The 23,895-nt window shown below is 37.8% G+C and overlaps 1 protein-coding gene across 17 annotated transcripts in view; it reads right to left on the bottom strand.

The window, feature by feature from the left end:
* The window catches only part of LOC104588283 (putative LRR receptor-like serine/threonine-protein kinase At1g56140), a 52,774-nt gene extending 29,081 nt beyond the window's left edge, over positions 1 to 23,693 (bottom strand). For 10 of the 17 annotated variants that reach the window (XM_088891768.1, XM_088891769.1, XM_010246148.3 and 7 more), the window contains exons 1-4: positions 23,432 to 23,693; positions 14,483 to 14,669; positions 14,314 to 14,385; positions 13,519 to 13,590 (exon numbers count right to left, since the gene is read on the bottom strand). In XM_088891768.1, the coding sequence (XP_088747894.1) occupies positions 13,519 to 13,590; positions 14,314 to 14,385; positions 14,483 to 14,669; positions 23,432 to 23,546 (446 nt within the window). In that variant the 5' untranslated portion in view covers positions 23,547 to 23,693. Of the gene's footprint in view, positions 1 to 4,216; positions 4,348 to 13,518; positions 13,591 to 14,313; positions 14,386 to 14,482; positions 14,670 to 23,431 lie in introns of those variants that run through there. The other 7 variants (XM_010246151.3, XM_088891775.1, XM_010246154.3 and 4 more) reach the window with 4 other exon arrangements.
* Between the last annotated feature and the right edge of the window lie 202 nt (positions 23,694 to 23,895).

Genomic DNA, 23,895 nt, shown 5'->3' with positions numbered 1-23,895 from the left:
CGACCCGTATCGGGCACAGTCCCGGCGTATTAACCCGCAAAAACTGTACCGTGCATGACTCCAAGCCGATCACCACGAGGGATAAGACATGGGCTCGGCTTTTTCGAGCCCTTCTTGCTCGGCTTCCCTAGCTAGAGCCGAGTTCCCTACAACTTCACCCTTCTCCCACGGATAGTGATCGAACGAAAGCATGAGCGAAACGGATGTGATGCCACTATAGGGTACCCTTCGCCAAATGAGCTCGATGACGCCTACCAACATCCAGTGACACTCCCATCGGCCGAAGCCCCATCTAGACCTCGACCTCCACCTCTGCCTCAGGAGTGGAGGGCAAATGATGTAGGCGCATTTGGTTGGGCCAATACCCGGCCGACACATGTCCAGCCAATAGTCGTTGACTGGGACCAATTGTGGAGCATACAGGGCTACTCTAAGCGGATGACCACGTTTCATCCTCGTACAACTCGAATCTGGGCCATCCGAGTTCAACTACCTCCAAGCGGCCCCAAGTATAAATACGAGACAACTCCCACAAGGTAAAGGATATGGAACCAAAAAGAATCTTGGTATTCTCATTATTGGGGACCTAGTGCCTACTAGTGACCTCGTCCAAGTGCTCCCGCATCGGACTTACTTCTACCTGCCTTGTGTGTGGATACTAACTTGACTGTCGGTGTCTTCACCTCGGGTCCTCACCCGAAGCCTTTGACATCTTCTCCCTTGCAGGGCATTCACACTAGGCTCTCTCGGATGCCTTGTATGCACCAGTAGGGAGCCTCGCCTCGGCATTAGTTCCTGAAAGCCTACCCCGGTCACTAGCCCTCGGCCTCATTAGTCCCTAGAGCCCAGAGCCCTCAGTTCTGCCCCAGATCTTAGGAGTAAATTCACCGTATTGCCCTCAGCTAACCCGAGCGTCAACAGAGTTCATTACTTCGTGTGGATCTGTCCACCATAGCTCTTGTGCCAAAACTCCTCATTGCAAAAAGAAAAAATCGCCATCTCCTTGAAGTGGATCCTGTGTTACTTATCCACGTGAATGTTCCAAAACGTTTTTGATTGGATGCTATATTATGTGCTACCTATCTCATCAACCACATACCCTCTCGTTTGCTAGGGTACAAGGCCCCCTGTCAGCTCCTCTCTTTTCTATCCCTATTCGTGTATTTGGTTGTCGTTGTTTTGTTCAAAACTTGTCTCTTACCCGTGGTAAACTTGATTCTCATGCTATTCCTTGTGCTTTTTTGGGCTACTCTTCTTCTCAAAAGGGTTATCGTTGTTTTGATCCTGCTTCTAGGAAATACTATGTTTCTATGGATGTGTCTTTCTTTGAGAGTGATCCTTTCTTTCCTGTTTCTCCTCAAGGGGAGAATAGGGTGGAGGAGAAACATGTCCAAGTGCTACCTCCTCTACCTGACCCTCCTCCGTTTCGTGTCTTCCTTCGTCATCGCAAGGGCCAGTCAAGTTCAAAAGTTATGGAGCAACTTGAAGTTGTACCACCAACATCATCAGATTCACCGGGGACAGATCCTATCCAACTAGGTAGTATTATTCTTGTTGATACTTCTAACCCTATTGCTATTGATTGTTCATCTGCCAATGACCTTGACATCCCTATTGCATAAATGAAGGGAATTAGGTCTTGTACCACTAAACATCTTATCTCTCATTTTGTCTCATATGAGAATATCTCATCCTCCTTTCATGCTTTCCTCTCTTCCATTGACAGTGTCCCTATCTCTAAAAATATGGCAGAGGCTCTTTCAATACCTGAATGGACAAATACAATGAAAGAAGAGATAAATGCCTTATATATAAAAATGATACATGGAAGTTGGTGGATCTTCATGTGGGTAAGGAACCGATAGGGTGCAAGTGGGTTTTTATAGTAAAGCACAAGGCAGATGGCACAATAGAAAGGTACAAAGCCCGCTTGGTGGCAAAAGGGTTCACTCAAGTGTATAGAATAGACTATGTAGAGACATTTGCTTCAATTGCTATGATGAATTCTATCAAGGTTCTTTTCTCTCTTGCTGCTAACCTTGATTGGGATCTCCACTAATTAGATATTAAAAATGCCTTCCTGAATGGTGATCTTGAAGAAGAGGTGTGCAAGGTGCAACCTCCTGGTTTCTATACCCAAGACCAAGAGAAAAAAATGTGCAGGTTGAAGAAGTCCTTGTACGGACTAAAGCAGTCACCAAGAGTTGGTTTAGCAAGTTTCATCTAGCGGTGCAACATATTGGCTACAAACAGTGTCAAGCTTATCATACACTATTTGTGAAAAGAGAAGGGGAAATTGCAGCCATGATAGTGTATGTTGATGACATAGTGATCACAGGTGACTAGAAGATGGAAGATGGAAATTCAGAGACTAAAGGAATTCCTAGCCACTCAATTTGAGGTAAAGGATCTAGGTTCCTTGAGGCATTTTCTTGGAATTGGAGTGGGCCGTTCACAAAAGGGGATCTTCATTTCCCAAATACATCCTAGACTTGTTACAAGATACAAGAAAACTTGGAGTTAAGCATGCTTACTCTCCCATTGATTCAAACAATAGACTAAGTGATTGCCAAGGTGAAACTATCAAGGATGTAAAGAAATTCTAGAGACTTGTTGGTAAGCTATTATATTTGTCCATGACCCGGCCAGATATTGCTTACATTGTGGGGGTTCTTAGCCAATTCATGCATGCCTCCAAGACCACACACTTAGAGGCAGCCGATAGAATCCTCACATATCTAAAGAAGTTTCCAAGGGCTAGTTTACTATTCCAAAGAAATAGACACTTGAAGATTGAAGTGTATACAAATGTTAACTAGGTCGGATCAATTGATGATAGAAAGTCCACTAGTGGGTACTGCACCTTTGTGGGAGGGAACCTAATCACATGGAGAAGCAAGAAACAAAATGTTGTGCTCAGGTCCAATGCTGAAGCTGAGTATAGAGCAATGTTCCATGGAGTGGCTGAAGTAATGTGGATAAAGAACTTGATGGGTGAACTGGGGTTTCCTGTTGACGACCCCATGTCATTGTATTGTGATAATAAGGCTGCTATCAACATTGCAGCCAACCCAGTTCTCCATAATAGAACTAAACATATTGAGGTTGACAAGCATTTTATTAGGGAAAAAATTGTAAATGGGGAAGTGTGCACTCCATATGTCAGTTCCAGAGATCAACTTGCAGACATCTTTACCAAGGGATTACATCACCTGTGGCACAATGATTTATGTGGCAAGTTGGGCATGATTGACATCGATATCCCAACTTGAGGGGGACTATTGAAAACAGTTAGTTAGTTAGTTAGCCTCCTATTTAATTCTTTTTTTTCTGTTCTTTAGTGTCATAGGGGGGCATTCTTGTCTTTTTCCTTTCTTTTATTATTAGTTGAAATGCCCTAATATAAATACTAATGACCAGGCTGCCAGTCATAACTTTTTGACCCTAGAATTCTCTTCATCTCTTTTCTCTCCTTCTTTCTTCTCCTTTTCTGGTTCTGTTTCTCTAATATTTTTAACCCAGAAAACAAATATAATATTTTATAATTCAAATAATAGATCCTAAATGAAGCTTCTGTCAAGGATGAATACAAAAATTATTTCAGACTTGAATACTATTTGTGTAAGAGCATAGACATGCATAACACTAACCTAAGCATAAAAAGGTAGGTGAAACAGACGCTTGGGTGAGTAAAGGGGTGAAAAATGCAATTATTAACACCTTTTTCCCATCCCTAAACTTCAAAACAGGTACGGGTGCAACTTAGGTGTGTTCGTGAGTAAAGGGATTCTTGAAACTGACACTTTGGTGAGTAAAGGGGTGAAAAATGCAATTCTTAAGAGATTATTCAAAAGCATGATTCTTTATCTTGTACTTTGTTTTTTCTTCTCATTGGCTTCAAATTCTTTGTTGTAACCAACTGTTTCTTCTCTAACTTGAGAGCTAATTCAAAAGCATGATTCTTTATCTTCTACTTTGTATTTTCTTTTCATTGGTTTCAAATTCTTTGTTGTAAACATCTGCTTCTTCTCTATCTTGAGAGCTAATTCAAAAGCATGATCTAGGTCATAAATTTGAATTGTAGACAATTCATTCTTGATAGCATCCCTTAGTCCATTCATGAAATGAACTAATTTGTGCCCTTCACCTTTTATGATGTCACATCTAATATATAATTCATCAAACTTATGCATATATTGAAGTACAGATACCATACCTTGCTTGAGATTAATCAACCCACATATAGATCATCATGGAAGTATTGTGAAATGTAATTTTCTTGCAAACACCTCTTCATCTCTGCCCACGTAGTAATAGGATATTCACATCTACTTTCTAGTTGTTGCTCAAGAGTTCTCCACCATAATTTTGCATGACCTACAAGCTTCATGCATGCAAATCTAAACCTTTGTTTTTCAGACCAATCATACCAATCAAAATATTCTTCTAGTTCAGCAACCCAATCAAAGAATGCTTGTTGGTTTTCATCTCCCTTAAAAATAGGTATTTCCCTCTCTTCTAACATTCTTGAAAACCTTACTCCTATAGATGACATTATTAAATCTGTTTTCTTCCACCAACTTCTCAAATAAGTCAACCATAGATCCTTCATATGATTCAAAAACCTGAACATCATTGATTCTAGACCTATAAGATTGTTTAGAAGATACCCTAGGCTTATAGAATCGGTCACTTTGTGAGAACATAGTGACTTAACCATTAGCTCTGATATCAAAATCTGATGCAGTAGGACTGCAATAAACAGACACAAGTTGGAAGGAGAGAAGTATAGAGAGAGGGAAAGAGAGGAGAAAGGGTAGAGAAAGAGAAATGAGAGAGAAGTCCCAAGGAATCACTCAAGGGTCCTAAAATCACTCTAGAGTTTGTAGGAATCACTCCATACAACAAACTTACAAGAGAACTACAAAGAAATCTTCATTCATTTATCACTCCAAAAGGAAGAGAATACATCTATTTATAGAGTAACTAGTATGAATCGGAACACTGTTCACCATAATTACAAAAAATGCCACCCCTTGTCTTGTGCACCAAGAAGCACAATAACTTTCCACCTACTAATGCAAATAAACTGAAAATTGAAAGAGACTACTAAACTAGAGGAATAAGATGCTATATCCCAGGATCACATTGGCTGGTGAAATGACTAAAATGCCCCTACTAAATTTCAAAAAAAAAAAGGCATATTTGATTCTTCAGCCCCTGCATTAGTGTTCCATGGAAGTGTTAATACTTGTGATATATTGCAAAGGAAGAGACGAAATTGGGCTTTATCTCCAAATCAGTATATCACGTGCACATTAAAGTTGTGTTTGGTACCATTATCACTTCTACTTGCAACATTTTAGGTTGGTTAATACAATTTTTTAGAAATTGTGTCTTATCACATCACTTCAGATAGCCACTTCCACTAAAAAAATAGACATCAAATTGGGCGTTGGCATTTATAGTAGAAACACCAAATTGGTGTTTCCTCAGGAAACAACAATGTTACAAAATGTTGTATTGGTAACTGAAAGCATTTGTGACATAAAATGATATATTCTCATAAAATTTGTATTAACCTACCTAAAATGTTGCAAGTAGAAGTGGCAATGGTACTGTTAGTGGTGTTAGTGAAGGGGTATTTCGGTCTTTGTACCTGTTGAGAATGCTGACGTGTACTGTTATGTTAGTTCGAGTGCCTCTTACTTAACTAAGGGCACTTAAGTCTTTTCCACTAAATTAATAATATAATAACAGGTCTGGCCGAAACTAGGAGAGACTTTTCTCTAATTCGAACCAGACCTTTTCTCTCCTTCTTTCTTCCTTCTTCTTTCCTCTCCTACTTCTTGCTGTTTACTTTACTTTTCAGTCAACAAACATAACAGAACTCTAGGGCAGGTCGAACTTCAACATGGTATCAGAGCATCACTAAACAATTCAGACTTGCTAGAATTCTGTTTTCTGTGCATTCAAACTAGGGTTTCTCAGCTGTGAGTTGGAGACTGGGAAAAGGGCTGAAAAGGAGTGATCGCCCTCTTCCCTTGGAGGTTCCTATGCCTCCGGTTGTGTCGTTGGTGATTGGTTGCTGTGGTTTCTAAGCCCTAATTAGGGCTGGTACGTGTGGTGCAGTGGTGTTTCATTCCTTCGTGTGGTTGGCCTTCAGGCGATGAGGTAAAGGTTCCTTTTTTATGCATATTTTCTGTTATGGAATACATGAGAGGTGTGGTACAGTTCGTATGATGGGTTTTCAGATTGAAGTATGCTAGGGTTTATGCTGGTTTGTGTGTGATTCGAAGGGCAGTAGTGTCTACTTAATGGTGAAACTTCAGGTAGCTGTGGATTAGGATTTGTGGTGTTACAAGTGCGGTTTTCAGCATTTATTATTGCTGAAATCAGTGTGCAGATTTCGGTGTAGTGTCTGTGTGCAGTGTGTAGTGCTCAGAATTTAGTGATAAGGGAGTTCGGCAATGGCAAATAACAGTGATAGTAAACCAAGTGTCATGATATCTACTGACTACCTGAATGTCCAAATGACCTCCATTAAACTGAATGGAGAGAATTATGTCCCTTGGGCCAAGTCTGTAGAGGTTTTTCTGAAGGCAAAGAAGAAAGTAAAGCACATAAGAGAGGAGAAACCCCCCGCTAATTCTCAGGAGTATGAAGACTGGGAACAGGAAGATGCACAAATCATCACATGGTTGTGGAACAGTATGGAACCCAGAATCAGTGTGAACTTCATGTTTCTTGACACAACCAAAGAGGTGTGGGATCATGCTAAGAAACTGTATTCCGGTCAGGATAATACCACTATGGTATATCAACTGTATCAGGAATACTTCAATCTGCAACAAGGAAATCAGAGACTTGAGGAGTACTATGCCAGTGTGAGAAATATCCGGAATGAGTTAAATGTCTATCATCCTTTAACTTCTGATGTCAAAATTCAACAGCAACAGCGAGAGCAGCTTGATGTGACTCGGTTTCTGGTGGGGCTGAAGTTTGAGTATGAACCAGTACGAGCCCAAATACTAGGAGGATCTGCCCTTCCATCTTTAGAGAAGGTGTTTGCTCGTCTTCGGAGGGCTTCCATTGGATCTATGGACTCTAATGTCTCAGATAAATCAGCATTTGCAGTGTTGAGAGGTCGAGGTGGCAGAAGTGGGGCTTGAGGAGCCCAGCCTGGCCGGAGTGGTAGTGGTGGATTTACACATATCCGTGGTGGTGGTCGTACTGGAGGCAGAGATTCAGGGGGAGTTCGTGGTAGAGGACGTGGCTCGGGTCCACGGAAGTGTACTCACTGTGGTATGGATGGACATACTATTAACTACTGCTATGACTTACATGGTCCACCCTCGACGTGGGCCAACCATGCCATGACAAGTGACACCAGTTCCAGCTCTAGACGAGAACCGGTCAGTTGACCCGATGCCTTCTACTCCCTCAGATGGTCCAGGCAAGGAGATGGTGAGTGTTCCTCGTGATGAGTATGAAAGGTTTGTTCAATCCAAGTCGCAGTAGAACACAACTACCTTTGCACACTCAGGCATGGCTTGTTTGGCATCCACACCCAACCCCTGGATTATTGACTCTGGAGCCTCCGATCACATGACGGGAACTCCAGGTGTGTTTTCATCCCTCACTCATTGCTCCACATCACAATTTGTTACCCTTGCTAATGGCTCCACATCATCTATTTGTGGTGTTGGTAATGTTGACCTAGACCCTGTATCCCTATCCTCTGTTTTATATGTACCTAAGCTTCCGTTTAATCTTATGTCTATTAGTAAGCTGACCAAGTCCCTTAATTGCTCCATCACATTTTACCCCTCTATGTGTGTTTTTCAAGATCTCAAGATGGGGATGAAGATTGGTGGAGGGCATGAAGCCGGTGGACTGTATTATCTTGATGGTGGTGGAAGAATGTCAACGGCCCTTCAGTCATCCATTTCTCCACTCCAGTGGCATTGTAGACTTGGTCATCCTTCGCTGAAAGTGTTGAGGTCCTTAGTCCCTTCGTTGAGTCAACTTTCTGTTTTAGATTGTGAGTCATGTCAATTTGGGAAACACCATCGTGTTCCCTTTCGTTCTAGGGTCGATAATCATGTGTCGAGCCTTTTTTCTTTAATTCATTCAGATGTTTGGGGTCCTTATAAAGTTGATGACTGTTCAAGAATGATGTGGCTCTATTTAATGAAAGAAAGAAGTGATTTATTTGCCATCTTCCAGAAATTTTATGCTGAGATCCGCAATCAATTTGGAGTTCACATCAAAATTTTCCGTTCTGATAATGGTCGTGAATACTTGTCTTCATCTTTTCAAGAATACTTGGACCAACATAGCATTATACACCAAACTTCATGTACCACATGGGGTTGCTGAGAGAAAGAACCGACATCTTGTAGAAACGGCACGCTCCCTCATGCACCACATGAATGTTCCTAAAACCTTTTGGAGCGATGCCATGCTCACCTCTTGTTTCTTAATTAATCGGATGCCCACGTCCATTCTTGATGGTCGTTCTCCCTTTAGTGTTTTGTTCCCCAACATGTCTCCATTTCCACTTTCTCCTCGGGTATTTGGGTGTGTCTGCTTCGTTCATAATCTGGGTCCCGAGACTGACAAGTTAGATGCACGTTCCCTGAAGTGTATCTTCCTTGGCTATTCCCGAACTCAGAAAGGGTACAAGTGTTATCATCTCGTTTCTCGTCGTTCCTTGGTATGTGCTGACGTTACATTCTTCGAGTCTATTCCGTTCTTCGTGGGGTCCGATGATGCTGCTTCCTCCACATCACCTCCTCCTCTTCCTCACCTCCTCCGGTGCCACCGTCTATTGACCGTCCACCCATCCGTCACATGTATACACATCGCCCACGTGTACCGGCTACGACTCCTTCGGCTTCATCACCGTCGACAGATCCAGCTCCAGCTCCGACACCAGCCTCCGATCTCGATCTTCCTATTGCCTTCCAAAAAGGTAAACGTACCTGCACCCTTCACCCGATTTCCAATTTTGTTTCACTTACTCACCTCTCCGCCTCCCATCGCCAGTTCATCTCCTTGTTATCCTCTGTGGTTGTTCCTAAGGATGTCCAGGAAGCCCTTACCTCTCTAGAGTGGTGTCATGCTATGGAAGAAGAGCTCTCTGCCCTCTATCATCACTTGGGACCTCACCGCTCTTCCTCCTGGAAAGCAAGTTGTCGGTTGTAAGTGGGTGTATGCTATTAAGTACTTGCCAGATGGTCGTGTTGAGTGCCTGAAGACGCGGCTGGTTGCCAATGGGTACTCCCAAACCTATGGCATTGACTACACAGAGACATTCTCCCCGGTTGCTAAGATAGGGTCAGTTCGTGTTGTCATCTCCCTTGCAGCTATGTATGATTGGCCTCTACATCAGCTAGATATCAAAAATGCCTTTTTGCATGGTGATTTGCTCGAGGAGGTCTACATGGAGCAACCACCAGGGTTTGTTGCTCAGGGGGAGGATGGTAAAGTATGCAGACTTAAGAAGGCTATATATGGACTTAAACAATCCCCTCGAGCATGGTTTGGTAGGTTCAGTGAGGTGGTCAAGAAGTTTGGTATGAAACAGTGCCAAGTTGATCACTCTGTCTTCAGTCTTGACTCTCCGGCGGGCAAAATAATACTGGTGGTGTATGTAGATGGTATCGTTGTGACTGGGAGTGATAAAACGGGCATTGACAGATTGAAGGCATTCCTACAGGAACACTTTCAAACAAAGGACCTTGGCAAGTTGAAATATTTTTTGGGCATAGAGGTAGCAAGATCTAAGCATGGCATTAATTTGTGTCAGAGGAAATATGTACTTGATTTATTAGAAGAAACAGGTTTGTTGGGTACTAAACTGACAGAGACACCTATGGAACCAAATACGAGGTTGAGCAGTGATATAGGTGAAGTATTTGAATTACCCGGCAGATACCGACGACTTGTAGGCAAACTAAACTATCTAACCATTACTCAGCCAGATATTTCATTTGCGGTTAGTGTGGTGAGTCAGTTCATGTAGAAACCTTTGGTCCCACATTGGAATGCAGTGCCAAGGATTGTGAGGTATTTGAAAGGAGCTCCTGGCCGTGGTTTGCTGTACAGGAGTGGGGGAAAACTGGAAGTAGAAGGATACACCGATGCTGATTGGGCAGGTTCTATGTCTGATAGACGATCTACCACAGGCTATTGCACCTTTCTAGGGGGCAACCTGGTAACGTGGAAAAGTAAGAAGCAAACAGTTGTGGCAAGAAGCAGTGCAGAAGCAGAATATAGGGCCATGGCACATACTGCTTGTGAATTAGTGTGGCTAAGGAACCTTCTACAGGAGATAGGATATGACATCAGTACTCCAATGAAGCTCCATTGTGACAATCAGGCAGCGGTTCATATCTCTTCCAATCCGGTGTTTCATGAAAGAACCAAGCACATCGAAGTTGACTGTCATTTTGTGAGAGAGAAGGTGCTGAATGGAGTGATAGAGACTGCATATGTTAGTACGGGAAATCAGTGGGCAGACTTGTTTACAAAAGGTTTGAGTCAGGGGAGAGTGGACTACATATGTAACAAGCTGGGATTATATGATATATACTCACCACCTCGAGGGGGAGTGTTAGTGGTGTTAGTGAAGGGGTATTTCGGTCTTTGTACCTGTTGAGAATGCTGATGTGTACTGTTATGTTAGTTCGAGTGCCTCTTACTTAACTAAGGGCACTTAAGTCTTTTCCACTAAATTAATAATATAATAATAGGTCTGGCCGAAACTAGGAGAGACTTTTCTCTAATTCGAACCAGACCTTTTCTCTCCTTCTTCTTCTTTCTTCCTTCTTCTTTCCTCTCCTACTTCTTGCTGTTTACTTTACTTTTCAGTCAACAAACATAACAGAACTCTAGGGCAGGTCGAACTTCAACAGGTACCAAACACAACCTAAGTGGTGAGACTGCTTATCATCACTTACTGATCTCCTGCCCATTTGTCTACTGCATTTGGGAGTGGCTTCTTGCTCTTTCTAGATGCAAGTGGAATCCTCTATTTGCTTGGACAAATTGTTTGAAGCAACGAAAGTCAAATGCACAAAAAGACGAGTGGTAGTGGTTTGGACTCTGTAGGAAGAAAAAATGCAAGAATTTTCAAGGAGAAAGAAAGTAGGGGGCAATAATTGAGACCACATTGAGAGTAGCACATTGAATGAAGAAATTAGATGACTTATCAGATGTTACAGTGAATCATCTTGTCAAAATTTGGAGGGCAATTGCTAATTCGTCATCTAAAAAATCAACAAGTAAAAAAGGAGTAGATACCACCAAATAGAGGGTGGATGAAGTTGAACTTTGATGTTAGTAGTTTGAGTAATCATGGGCCTTCTGGAATTGGGGTGTAATAAGGGATGAGAATGGAACCATAAGGGTGATTTGTTCAGCTCAAATAGGTGAAGGAGATTCAATTAGGACACAAGTAATGGCAGCAGTTTTAAGGGTACAGAAAGCTAAAGAAATGGGAGTGGAAAGGCTGGTTATTGAAGGTGATTCCAAAGTGGTGATCAATTGGCTAGTGAAGCACAGCGTGGAGTTTCAGAAATGAAATCAAACGGTTTAAATGGCATTCAAGAAGTGCAGATTGAAATTCAATGGGAGAAAAGGTCAGAAAATAGTCCGCTGATGGTTTGACAAAGCAAGGGGCAAGTAGGCAACAACTATTTTGGGTTCAAATGTAATTTTAGGGAAGGGGCAAGATAGTAAGGACTATGCTCACATTAAATTTCAGCTTGTAATTCGCAACCAATTGTTGTACTTTCTCTTTAATTAATGAATGAATTCATCTCTTTATTGATCAAAAAAATGAAAAAACATGTAGAGGTTGCTAGTGAAGAAAAGATTAGTAACCCCAAAAGTAGCATATATCTTTGTAAAATTAGAATTATTGGACTGAAGGAGGCACTAAACAAGATAAAGAAGAGTAAGGCACTAGGAACTAATGGTATCACAATAGAAGCATGGAAAGGTATAGGAGAGGTATGCCTATTAAATAGCTAACTAAACTATTTAATAAGATAATAAAAACAAAGAAAATGTTAGATAAATAGAAAAAGAGCATTATGGTGCCTATATTTAAAACAAGGGCAATATACAAAGTTGTATATCATGGAATTAAGCGCATTAGCTACACTATGAAACTTTGGGAGAGAATAAGTTAGTAAAAGTATGAGCTATGACATGAAACAAATATTTTAGAAAACCAATTTGAGATCAACCATGGAAGCAATCCTTTTATTAAGACAATTAATAGAAAAGTTAAGAGATAAGAAGAGAGATCTCTACACAATTTTTTATGATTTAGAGAAAGTATATGACAAAGTCCCTAGGGAGGTCATAATTAAGGATATGTAAGAGGGTGCAGAAAGCCAAAAACTAATATTAGAGCACTTGTGAGAGAGACATCAGATTTTATAGTTACAATGGATCTTCACCAAGGTTCAACACTTAGTCCTTATTTATTTACACTAGTCATAGATGAATTGACTAAACATATTCACAAGGAGGTCCCATGGTTCCTAATGCTTGCTGATGGCATAGTATAAATCTATGAAACTAAGTTACTAACAAAGGATTAAATACAAAATTAAGTTTATGTATAACCAGATTAGAAACAAGAGGTTTAAAATAAATAGGACTAAAAAAGAGAATATATGCAATGTAAATTTAATAATAATAGGAGTGCAAATCAGGGTACACTTGACATTCGCGACCAAGAGATAACTCAATGGACCTCTTCCATTACCCTGGTCCAATAATCAATAACAAATGAGAGACTGAAGAGGGTGTCACCCATAGAATTAGAGCAGAATAGGAAAAATGAAGGGGTGCATCTGAAGTCTTGTGTGATAGGCAAATACAACTTCAGCTAAAAGGAAAGTTCTATAAAACAGTTGTAAGGCGGTCTATGTTGTATGGAGTAGATTGTTGGACAATTAAGAAACAACATGTCCAAAAAATGAGTGTGGAAAAAATGCAAATTCTTAGATGGATGAGTAGTGAAACTAAAAAGAACAAGGTTAAAAATGAAGTAATATGAAAGAACCTAGGAGTATCTCCAATAGGTGATAAAATGAAAGGAAGCAGATTGAGATGGTTTGATCATGTGTGTAGAAGACCATCTACAACACTAGTTAGGAAGGTGATCTGTTACAAGTTAAAAGGGGCTAGAAAAGCTAGGGGCAGACTGAAAAGCACTTGAGTGGAAATAGTAAGAAATGATTTAAGCAACTATAATTTGACAATGGGTATATGGAACCAAACAGAACAAAATGGCAAAACAGAATTCATGTAGTCGACCCCATATAGTTGGGACAAGGCTTAGATGACGATTTTTATGAAAAGATTGATGGACTAATTCAGGATCAGGCATTAACACAAGTAAATCCAAATCTGAGAGAGACTGAATTCAAGTTTTATTTGATTTCACATCTTTAGATTTTATGTGTGTCAATTTCTTAATAAAATTTGACTTACAGTTTTTGCATTGCAGATAAATTTCCAAGAAATGCAGGCATTGGGCCAGTTAAATAATTTTGATCCAGCTTCCTGCAAAACAGTAATATTTAATATGATAACAGCAAATGAATGAAATAGCATCAGTTCTTAATTACCCTTAGTCCTTGCAAATATGAATAAAACAGGGTATGCAACCCAATCAAGACTGAACATGCTAGTGTGTCATACAACTGACATCTGTACAGAATACTGACATGTTCACTCTTGGCTGAGGTGGGGGGAGCTGTCAATTATAAAATTGGTCTAATCAAGATCAGTTATACTGTAATAGTATCATATAATGTCAATGTCTACAAATGGCGGGTCTATCACTTGATTCCCTTAAACTTTTTACACTCCTAAGTCCTACCGGTGTTAACAGGATATTTATCAAATTCCCAATTCACTGTCTATATGTTTGAGTGACCAAGATAATTTGACTGAAGCTCCATTTTAATGGTTTAGATCTTTACTTAGAAGATTATGATTAACATGTGTTTTAATGAGGATCAGTTTAGGAAGAGTGCAAATACAAATACGTTCAGTGGAAAACCTTGTAAATGGTATTTCTAAACCTTGTATTTGCACCGTACATTGCACTCTTCCGAAACTAAGCGTCTAAGCCCAAGGATAAACTAATGGGGTATTTGGAATTTATCAAGTGGTAGGTCATGAACCATCCACTTGCGAAAGAAGTGGAGACCACAACCAATAATAATTAAACAAAAGATAAACATCTTTAAGATTTCAAGATAGAGATAAAGGAAATCATACAAGTAGGTGAGATAAGTCAAATTGGCCAGCTCTTCTGGGATCACCCCCTTTACATCCAACGCATACACCTTCCTATCAAAACAAACAAAACAAAACAAAGCTAGATAGCGATATATATATATATATATATACATATAGAGAGAGGGAGTAGGCAGCAAGGAACACGTACAGCTCTGTAATGTGACAGGTAGTTCCATTTTTGTAGTCACAGTTGCATTTGATCGCGGGGTTGAACCCCGGAGTGTTTTCGATATCAGTGGAGTCTATGGCTGCTCCGCTACACGGTTCTCCACTCATGTTCCACGATTTAGCGGCTGAGATTCCCCATTTTCGAAACATTGAGTTCAAGGCGCTTACTACACATGAAAATCAAAACGTACGTCAGCTGCACAGATAAAATAGAGTGGGGATCCTTTACAAAAACATCCCCTACAGTGTCATAGAATTAGTAAAAACCTACCCTATAATTTTCATTTTACTAATATACCCTTTTATTATTTTGTAATCTACTTAGTTAATCAACCTTCCATTATATTAGATAGATTAGATGATAATGGAAAATGACATTCCTGATCCTAATCCTAATGTTCATTTGAATAAATTTAATTAAATAAAATAAAAATAAACATATCACTTTTGCATGTTAGACATAAGTAATCATTTCTTTGGCTTTATTTGGTTAATTTTGTTTTTTATATAAACAAGTGTTATAGGTACTTTTTGAATAAACAACTATGAATTCATGCCCTTAAACAATTTATTTTTACAGTCATGTTACTATTTTCTTATGGCAAAAACAAACACCTTTTAAGTCTCGTTTGCTTTTCAGTGAGTTACATACCCAGGTTAATGTACTTACCCAAGTAAGTGGTTCCTAAGAAACACTTACCCGAGAAAATATATTTATCCATGTTCTTTTATTTTCCAAGTAAATAAGGCAATAATGGTTTTAACCATAAAAATCTATTTCCAAAAGAGGCAATTTTGCCCCATCCAAGTGCTATCAATTTTTCCACCAAGTGGAAAAATTACTTATCCACCTAGGAAATGGGTATCACTTAACCCATGAAAATAAAATTTCCTCAGTCCTCACATAACCCTAACCCTAAGACAAAGTCACAAGGGAAACCAAAATCTTATTGACCAACTTTCCCCCTCTCAAAATCCAAAAAACAAACACCCCTGGTGAAAGGTACATTAAGTAAATAAGTTGTAACCTATAAAGGGGTGTTTTAGTAAAACAAAAATTATAGGATAATTTAATTAGGGAAAATTTCCGATTAAGTACTCTATACCTTGGGCCTAGTGCCACTTTGGTCCCCAAACTTTAAAATGCAATAATTTGGTACTTGAACTTTCAAAATGTGTCAATCCAGTACCTATTGTTAACTAGTTAATAATCAACATTAAGTGGCATTTGAAAAAGACACAAATGCCTTCGTGTGTCATCTAATTTTCTTTATCAACTACCCAAACATTGATAAAAAAAATTAACAACCCCAAATCCTTGACTCTTTTATTCAAGAAAGTTGGGGGCACATCTCAGTGGGCATTATGAATCTCCAACTTTCTTGAATAAAAGACGCAAAGATTTCGAAGGACATTTATGTCTTCTTTAAATGCCACTTAGCAACTGATCAACAGCTAGTTACCGTAGGGGCTAGATTGGATTCAGATATTAAATTTTCCCATTTTAAAGATTAGGACCAAAGTGGCATTAGGCCCAACTTTCATGATACTGATAGGAATTCTCCCTATAATTAAATTCATAAAACAATGTTATAGTAAATGATCCTAGATTCGATGAAAAGCGTAATATTTGAGTGCTGCAACGAAACCATTCCGTCTCAACCCGTATCCGAACCTAAGCCAAATGGTTCGGGATAATTCCGGTTCTCCACTTAACCCGACCCAGTGACATCCGACATCAGAACTGCCACCGTCAAAGCAGTTTCCTCAGAAAAAATAAATAATAAAAAAAATCCGTCCTGTAGTCCAGTAAATCGACGAAGACGATTGCGGCTTCGGCGGCATCTAACTGATTCTTGTTTACTAGAGAGAAAGGCTTTTTAGAGGATTCCAGCTACAAGGTTTCTGGTGATAAAATCTACAGTCACAACTCACAACATTGTGATAGTCTGACAGAGATGTGTAATTGCCTTTGTTCATACATTATTCCATGCTTTCGCGCTCAAGCAAACTAGGGTTTTGGAAAGCCTGGTATATCTGAATGGAAAATCTATATCCAAATGTTCAACAATCCAATAATACGGATTGCTGTTATATTGAGTAAACAGATTTACCAGTATCACTATCACGGTAATCACCGCATTGTTTGATTTTCTGGTGCATTTCTCTTGCAAATCAGATGTATCTTCCTAAGAAAGCCCTAGTTTAGCTTAGTCAGAGCCTTTATTCGCATTCATTTCTCCAGTTCTCTTGCAGGCAGCACCTCGCTCTCTCTTCACGCAACGAACTACTATGAGAACCGAGTAACCTTTTCAGTTTTCACTTCCCTATATGACTTTGGGCCTATGGCCATGGATTCTTTTACTTCCACAATTCGTCAATTCCCGAAAAAATGCTGAAAAATCAAGTCTGCAAATGGATCGGATCGGATCGGATCGACTCTTATCTATGGGATTGTCGGGATTATAATCAATTTCTTTTTTTAAGCCCGATTAAAATCAATTTTGGATTGTTATAAATTGGGGTCATTTACTTATACACCCTCATAGTTTTAGTACTTCCTAAAACCCATCTTATAATTTGCATATATTTTAAAAATACTCCTGTTGTTTGCAACCACTTTTCATAATTAGACCTTATAATAGTTTGGGAATGGTCATGTGACCTCTTAAAATGAGTGGAAAATGTGAAAGGGCATGGCCTTATGTTTTATTATTCCAAAAATATCTTTAATTAATCTTAATAGGGGTGAACAAATTGGTAGGTTTTACTTGGAAATCAGCTTGGGTGGGGATTGGTTTCAAGGTCTAGGGGTTTACTCACTCGAACCGACCCGATGAACCAGCCTTGGTTGGCCTTAGCAGAATCGGTCTTGGAACCGAACTTGCCTTGAAATAAATCCCAAAAAACTTTTAAGGATGTGAAGATTTGAGTCCAAGCACTCATGGTTACAAAAAACCATGATCTTACTTGACCATCAGGTTATTTAAGTGATTTGATCATTTGTTTTCATTTTAATATTTGTATATGTATAATAAATCATGTAAAAGGTAATATTTACAAAATTTAAATTATAATGACAAATTTTCAACCATATATTAATATATTATGACAATGTACATATTAAATTACTCAGTTTAATCAATAAAGATAATATGAGTTTTAAACTATATATTATCATTATTGAAAATCAAGGTTTTGAAGAACATGTTTCATTATGTTTTTTCTTAAAGAAGGAGAATAAAGAAAAAAAACAAGTTCCAAGAGTAGACCTTGGAACAGGCAAGGCCAAAATTGACCTTCACGGGGTAGGTTCCAATTCCAAAAACCTAGAACCGACCCCTATAAGCTAGGTGTTCCAAATTCAGCCATAGAACCGAACCGAACCAAACCAACCCATGCTCACCCTTAAATCTTAGCCTCTTAGGTATTTACCAAAAATAAAAAAACCAAAAAGGCTAAGATTTAGGGGTGAGCATGGGTCAGTTTGGTTCGGTTCTATGCCTGAATTTGGAACACCTACCTTATAGGGGTCGGTTCTAGGTTTTTGGAATTGAAACTTACCCCGTGAAGGTCAATTTTGGCCTTGTCGGTTCCAGGGTCTACTCTTGGAACTTGTTTTTTTTCTTTATTCTCCTTCTTTAAGAAAAAAAAAATGAAACATGTTCTTCAAAACCTTGATTTTCAATAATGATAATATATAATTTAAAACTCATATTATCTTTATTGATTAAACTGAGTAATTTAATATGCACATTGTCATAATATATTAATATATGGTTGAAAATTTGTTATTATAATTTAAATTTTGTAAATATTACCTTGTACATGATTTATTATACATATATATATATATAATACATTATATATTTTTAGTATTTATATAATATATTTATATACTTATTTATAATATATTATAAATATAAAAAATTGAATAGTTAAACTGATCAACCGGTTAACTGATTGATTTCAATTTTGTTTTGATTTGATATTTTACAAAAACCTAAGGATCGGATTGATTTAAGCCTAAGTGAACCATGAGCGCCCCCATATCAACCTCTTAGAAATAAAATACAGAAGCAAAATCAGCATTTAGTTTTTATTTTATTTTGTTTTGATTAATTTGGTTGAACAAATGTATGTAAATAACTCTAAAATTAAAATCAAAATGATTTCTTTTTTTAGAGCAATGTTCAATATATTATATATCTAGACTATGTAATGCAAATGCTTGTCTAGTCTGCGTGTAGATCTATAAAAGTTAAATTAGAGTATGTATAGTATCATATATCATTATAAAGTCAACACATTTAAGAAAAAATGAAGTAAATATTTTAAAATCTATCTTTGTCTTTATATTTATTTTTACTCTTTACCCTTTTATCTTTACTTGCACGAGTATGAATACCTACCATATACCCTTAAATTAGTTGTGAATAAACTAAACTAAAAATAGTGTGGATATTACATATCATAAACAAAATGAAACAAAAATAACTTCTTAGAAACTTGAATATGTGACTCTGTAAATTTGCAACATTCAAACTTTACTAATAAATACAACTAGGGGTGTAATCGAGCTAAATTGAGCTTGATCAAATTTCAAAATTTCTACTTTGAACTCAACTCAAGTTGATACTCATGAGCTACTCGAGCTTAATTCAATTCAATCGGATTATAAATAAATTAGTATTAAAAATTAATATTATAAATAAGTTAATGTCAAGAAATTAATATCTATTTATATTATAAATACAGATGTATTAAAATTAATATTTTATTATAAGCACGGGCCACTCGAGGCAAGTATTATGAAGTTCAAACTTGATTGCTTCGAGCTGAGTTCGAGTAGATTGAGTAGCTTGCAAATAGGCTTGGCTCACTTACACCCAAACACAGCATGTTTTTAGGGAAAATTAATGGTATGGCTTCCATTTGTTAAATAAGCGTTTATACTAGATTTGTTTTCAAAACCGAGAAAAAGTGGTTGATAAACGTTTTTCTGATATTTGTTGACAGTTAAATGGCACTAGGTGCCACATAAGTGGAGAAGTAGATAAACACATTTGTGTTGGGGGTGACATTAAAAAGAAGCCCCCTCCAACAATTGGCTTGCATATAAGCCAAAACAATCATTTATAAGATAAATAGGTGTACAAAATAGCATGATGAGACAAATGCCCACATGGCAATGACAAAGCACCTTTGTCAAATAAAACTCCCTATAATTAAACCTCTGTGTTTTTTGACAAGTACTTAAATGGACACTGTTGTTCTCTCTTAAAATTGGCTGCATGTGGATGTACATCCAGCGTCTTTACTAATAGGGGGTGTTTATGTTCAACGGTTCAACCTCAACTTACCTTTGTTATTCAATTGATGAAGTGAACAATGAAACCTACTCTAGGGGCAGTCTTGGCAAAAAGTTGACCCAATCCAACCCGAAAAAATAGAGTTAGGGTCTCATAGTTAGATACCTGAATGTGAGAATGACCCGTGCAACCTAACCCAACCCGGAAAACTGGGTTGGGTTGGGCCATGCGTTAACCCATCAACCTGATTGTCAGGTCTAATTGGGACTATTTATGTATTGTTAGCTTTGGTCTTTACACCTTATCGTTTACTCTTTGAATTGTTGAATGTTTCAAGTTTTTTATTTTATTTTTAGAATCTTAAGGTTTATTCCTTTAATTTTGGCATTTTTTTTATTTTTTAAATCTTCAATTATTTTTAGGGATGACCCGAATTGACCCATATGGATCATCCCTAACCCGAATAGTTAGGGTTAGGGTCTAGCATTTACTGACCCAGCTCGAAAGTCAACCTGACCCGAATCAAACCAAAGTGTCTTGACCCAATCTGAACCCAAACTTGACCCACCCAACCCAATTGCCAGGTGTAGGCTAGGGGTGTTTTGTTCATTGTTGTGTTCATCTTTATTTGATTCATAAACACAACCAATGTTTTGTATTCTCTTATTGGTTCTGAAATTACCAATCCATGGTTCTAGAACCAGCAAAATGTTCGGGTTTTTTTTTTTTCTTTTTGAAAACAGCTTTTTATAGCCTTTTTTGACTAGGGGTGCAATTTTATCAAGTCTTAATTGAACATTTTGGGCTTGAATTTAACTAGGTTCAATTTGAATTCGATCCTAATCAAGTTCAAACCTTAGGATAAGTTTGATTTAGTTTTTCAATCTCAAATTCGACCAATAAAATATTTGGTTGAAAAACTTGCAAGCTTGGCTGTAGACTAAAAAGCAAAACGTGTTACTTCATTTTGAATCAAGAAACCCTAACTAGTCCACTACCTCTCAACCTCTCCCACTCCCTCTCATTAGCTTGAACTTGCAAGGTCGATTAGTTTTTTTAATCAAGTCGAAATCAAACTTAAACTTAAACTCAAATTCAAATATAGAGTATTTTAGGGTAAGTTCAATTAGTTTTTCAAGCTCAAATTTGACCAATAAAATTTTTGGCTCAAAAGCTTGTGAGCTTTGTTCAATTTTATAGTTATATATACCAACGTGCAAAGTATTGATACATATCATGCCGATGGTTTACCGATACATCCCTCCACGGGTTGTATCATGTCACCACCAGTTCAGAGGGTAGCTAGGTCTTAAACAGACCCCTCTGAACTGGTTTTAAAAAACATAAATAAAACTAAAAAAATTACCGACACAGGCCAATACGCCTGTGTCGAAATTTGGAACCTTGATATATACAATGTCATTTTGATCTAAACCAAAGAGCAAAACATGTTACTTCATTGTAAATAGAAACTCTCACTAGCTCATTGCCTCTCATCCTCTCCAACTCCATCTCTTTGAGTTTGAACTTGCAAGATCAATTAGTTTTTCGAACTTTCAAGGCGAATTCGAATTTATCAAATATTTAATTGAACCAAACTCGATCGAATGGAAATCAGGTTTCAAATTGAATTCAAATTCAAATATAAAATTATTTTAGTCGAATCAAACCAAGACATCCTGAAATTTTGCTTGGTATGATTCTAAAATGATACCACCCTTTTTTAGAACCATGAACTCAAGTGAATCACCTTTTTTTTTGTATAGATAAAGTGAATCACCTTATCAGGAGCACAAATTAATCTTCATTGAAATAAAATTTTGGGTGAACTCAAAAATAGCGCTCAAATCTGCTTCTCACAGTTCTACCCACAGTACATTACAGCTTCACATTAAGACATTTACAAGATGTTCCCAATACACAATGGTGATGTTACATGGTGATGTTCCCAATACACAATAGTGATGTTACATAGGTAAAGATGTGGAAATATTTTGTAGGTAATAGATCCAGAGTGTCCAAAATATCCCCTAAATTATTTCATGCATTAATTACTTGTATGACTGAGAACATCTCCCTTTTATTTCAAAAGTTACTTTATATGACCTAATTCTTTTTAGATATTTTCATGTATTACTTGTATGACTGAAATCAATTGAACTCTTTGCACATCGGATGGTTGAGATTAATCCATCAACCTTTAGAGACCATTGTGGTGGTCTAAATACTTGGGATGATTGGGTGCATTATTTGTCCAGATTAGATAAGATGGTTGAAATTAATTAACAGATCATAGCAAATATGTTATTTGGTACTTCATTTAAGTGGCTGTATTTTATAGAAATTAAAAAAAAAAAAAGTTATTTGGTGGCAATCTTGGTCATACACACATATAGAAAATGAATGGACAAATTGTGTGGGCAATCATTATAAACACCTTTCCAGGGTGTGGAAAGTTTGGGAGGGAATCTAATACCAAAAATTCTAAAGAGTCAATTGATTTAAAAAAACTTCAAAACATTATGTCAATATTTTCCATTAAGACAATTAATGAAAGGGGTGTATTTACATATTTGCTTGAAACGTGCAGGGAGGTTTTTAATTTGTAGAGGCTAAAATGGGGTTTTTACTGTTTAGTCCACCCCTAGAAATTTTAGTTCCACCGTATAGGTGGGATGAATCTTGACCGTGGATCGATGCCAAATCCACGGTCAGGATGCGATTTATAGGGGGGTTATTAGTAGACTAGGAAAGAGCTGTAATTTCAGATTTCTGAGGGGAGTGCAATCTACTTATCCCTGAATTAATATATTGTTAAAAAAATGGGCATGACAAAAATGCAAATGCTAAGATGGATTAATTAAAAAAGTAAAAAGGATAGGAAAACATAGGAGTAGCTCAAATAAGTTATAAAATGAAAAATAATAAACTATGATGGTTTGATCGTGTACATAGAAGACCACCAACAACTCCAATTAGAAAAAGTGATTTTTTACAGATAGAAGGAATAAAAAAATTGGGATTAGACCAAAAAGGATACGGATAATAGTAAGAAATGATTTAAACACTATGGCTTTTTAGACAGGACAGATTGTAGGATTGCTGACCCTATATATAGTTGGAATAAGGCATGCATCATCATTCATTTTCCTCTCCACCATATAATATAATATAATTTTCAAATAAATTTATTGATAAATGCAACATAATTTTCAAGTAAATATAAGATTATACATTTAGAATTGAATAGACTCTCTTAAGGTCCATTTGGTTTATAGTTGGAACTGAAACCAAAAACCTATTGGATTCGGAATTATCTATTCCTCCCGCCTGCTTGGTTGAGATGAGAATCCGAATGAACAGGGGAATCATCCACACAAGATGTGTACAACAGGCTAAATGAACATGCTAATGGGATGGCATCTGCTACAAACAAGATGTGTACAATAGGCTAAATGAACCAATCAAGAATGAACATACTAATCTTCCATACAGGTACATGTACCCGTTGTATGGTGCAGTTGGGTGTTTTCCCTCTTAATTGGGTTGCACACATCCTGTTTGTAGAAGATCCGAAGTTTCTGATGTATGGAGAGAGAGAGAGAGGGAGAAGGTACCTTCAATCGGGTCTGTAGTACCTTGAGCATGAACGTGAGACTTGAGACAGAGGATGTAAATACAAATGAGTCCGATGGTGAACGCTAGAGAGGATGGAAAATCAGAGTTGACCATCTTCTCTGTCCTCTCCCGTCACCGGAAGTCTGAAAGCAGAGAAATCTATCTAGAGGAGAAAGGAGATGAAGTTGCTTAATGTCTTAAAGAGGCTGATATTGGGTGGGTATATTTGTTTCTGATATTCTAGCTAGGTGAAGTCTTTTTTCCCTTTTTTTTTGTGGCAATATGATTTTCTACGTGGAAGTCTGAGCTGAGGTATTGACTTTTCAAGGGGACCCATTGAAGCAATTTGGCCATTTGCGTGTTCTTATCACCAAAATCGAAAACACCTATCATCTCATTGTCAAAACAAATTTACTACTAGTCGGGACGGTTTGAACCTGGATAATTTAATCAGGATCCTCTT

This window comes from Nelumbo nucifera, chromosome 7 (genome assembly GCF_055504915.1).
Source record: "Nelumbo nucifera cultivar China Antique chromosome 7, China Antique-T2T, whole genome shotgun sequence".
Taxonomy (NCBI): domain Eukaryota; kingdom Viridiplantae; phylum Streptophyta; class Magnoliopsida; order Proteales; family Nelumbonaceae; genus Nelumbo; species Nelumbo nucifera.
This window is presented reverse-complemented; position numbering and strand designations above follow the sequence as displayed.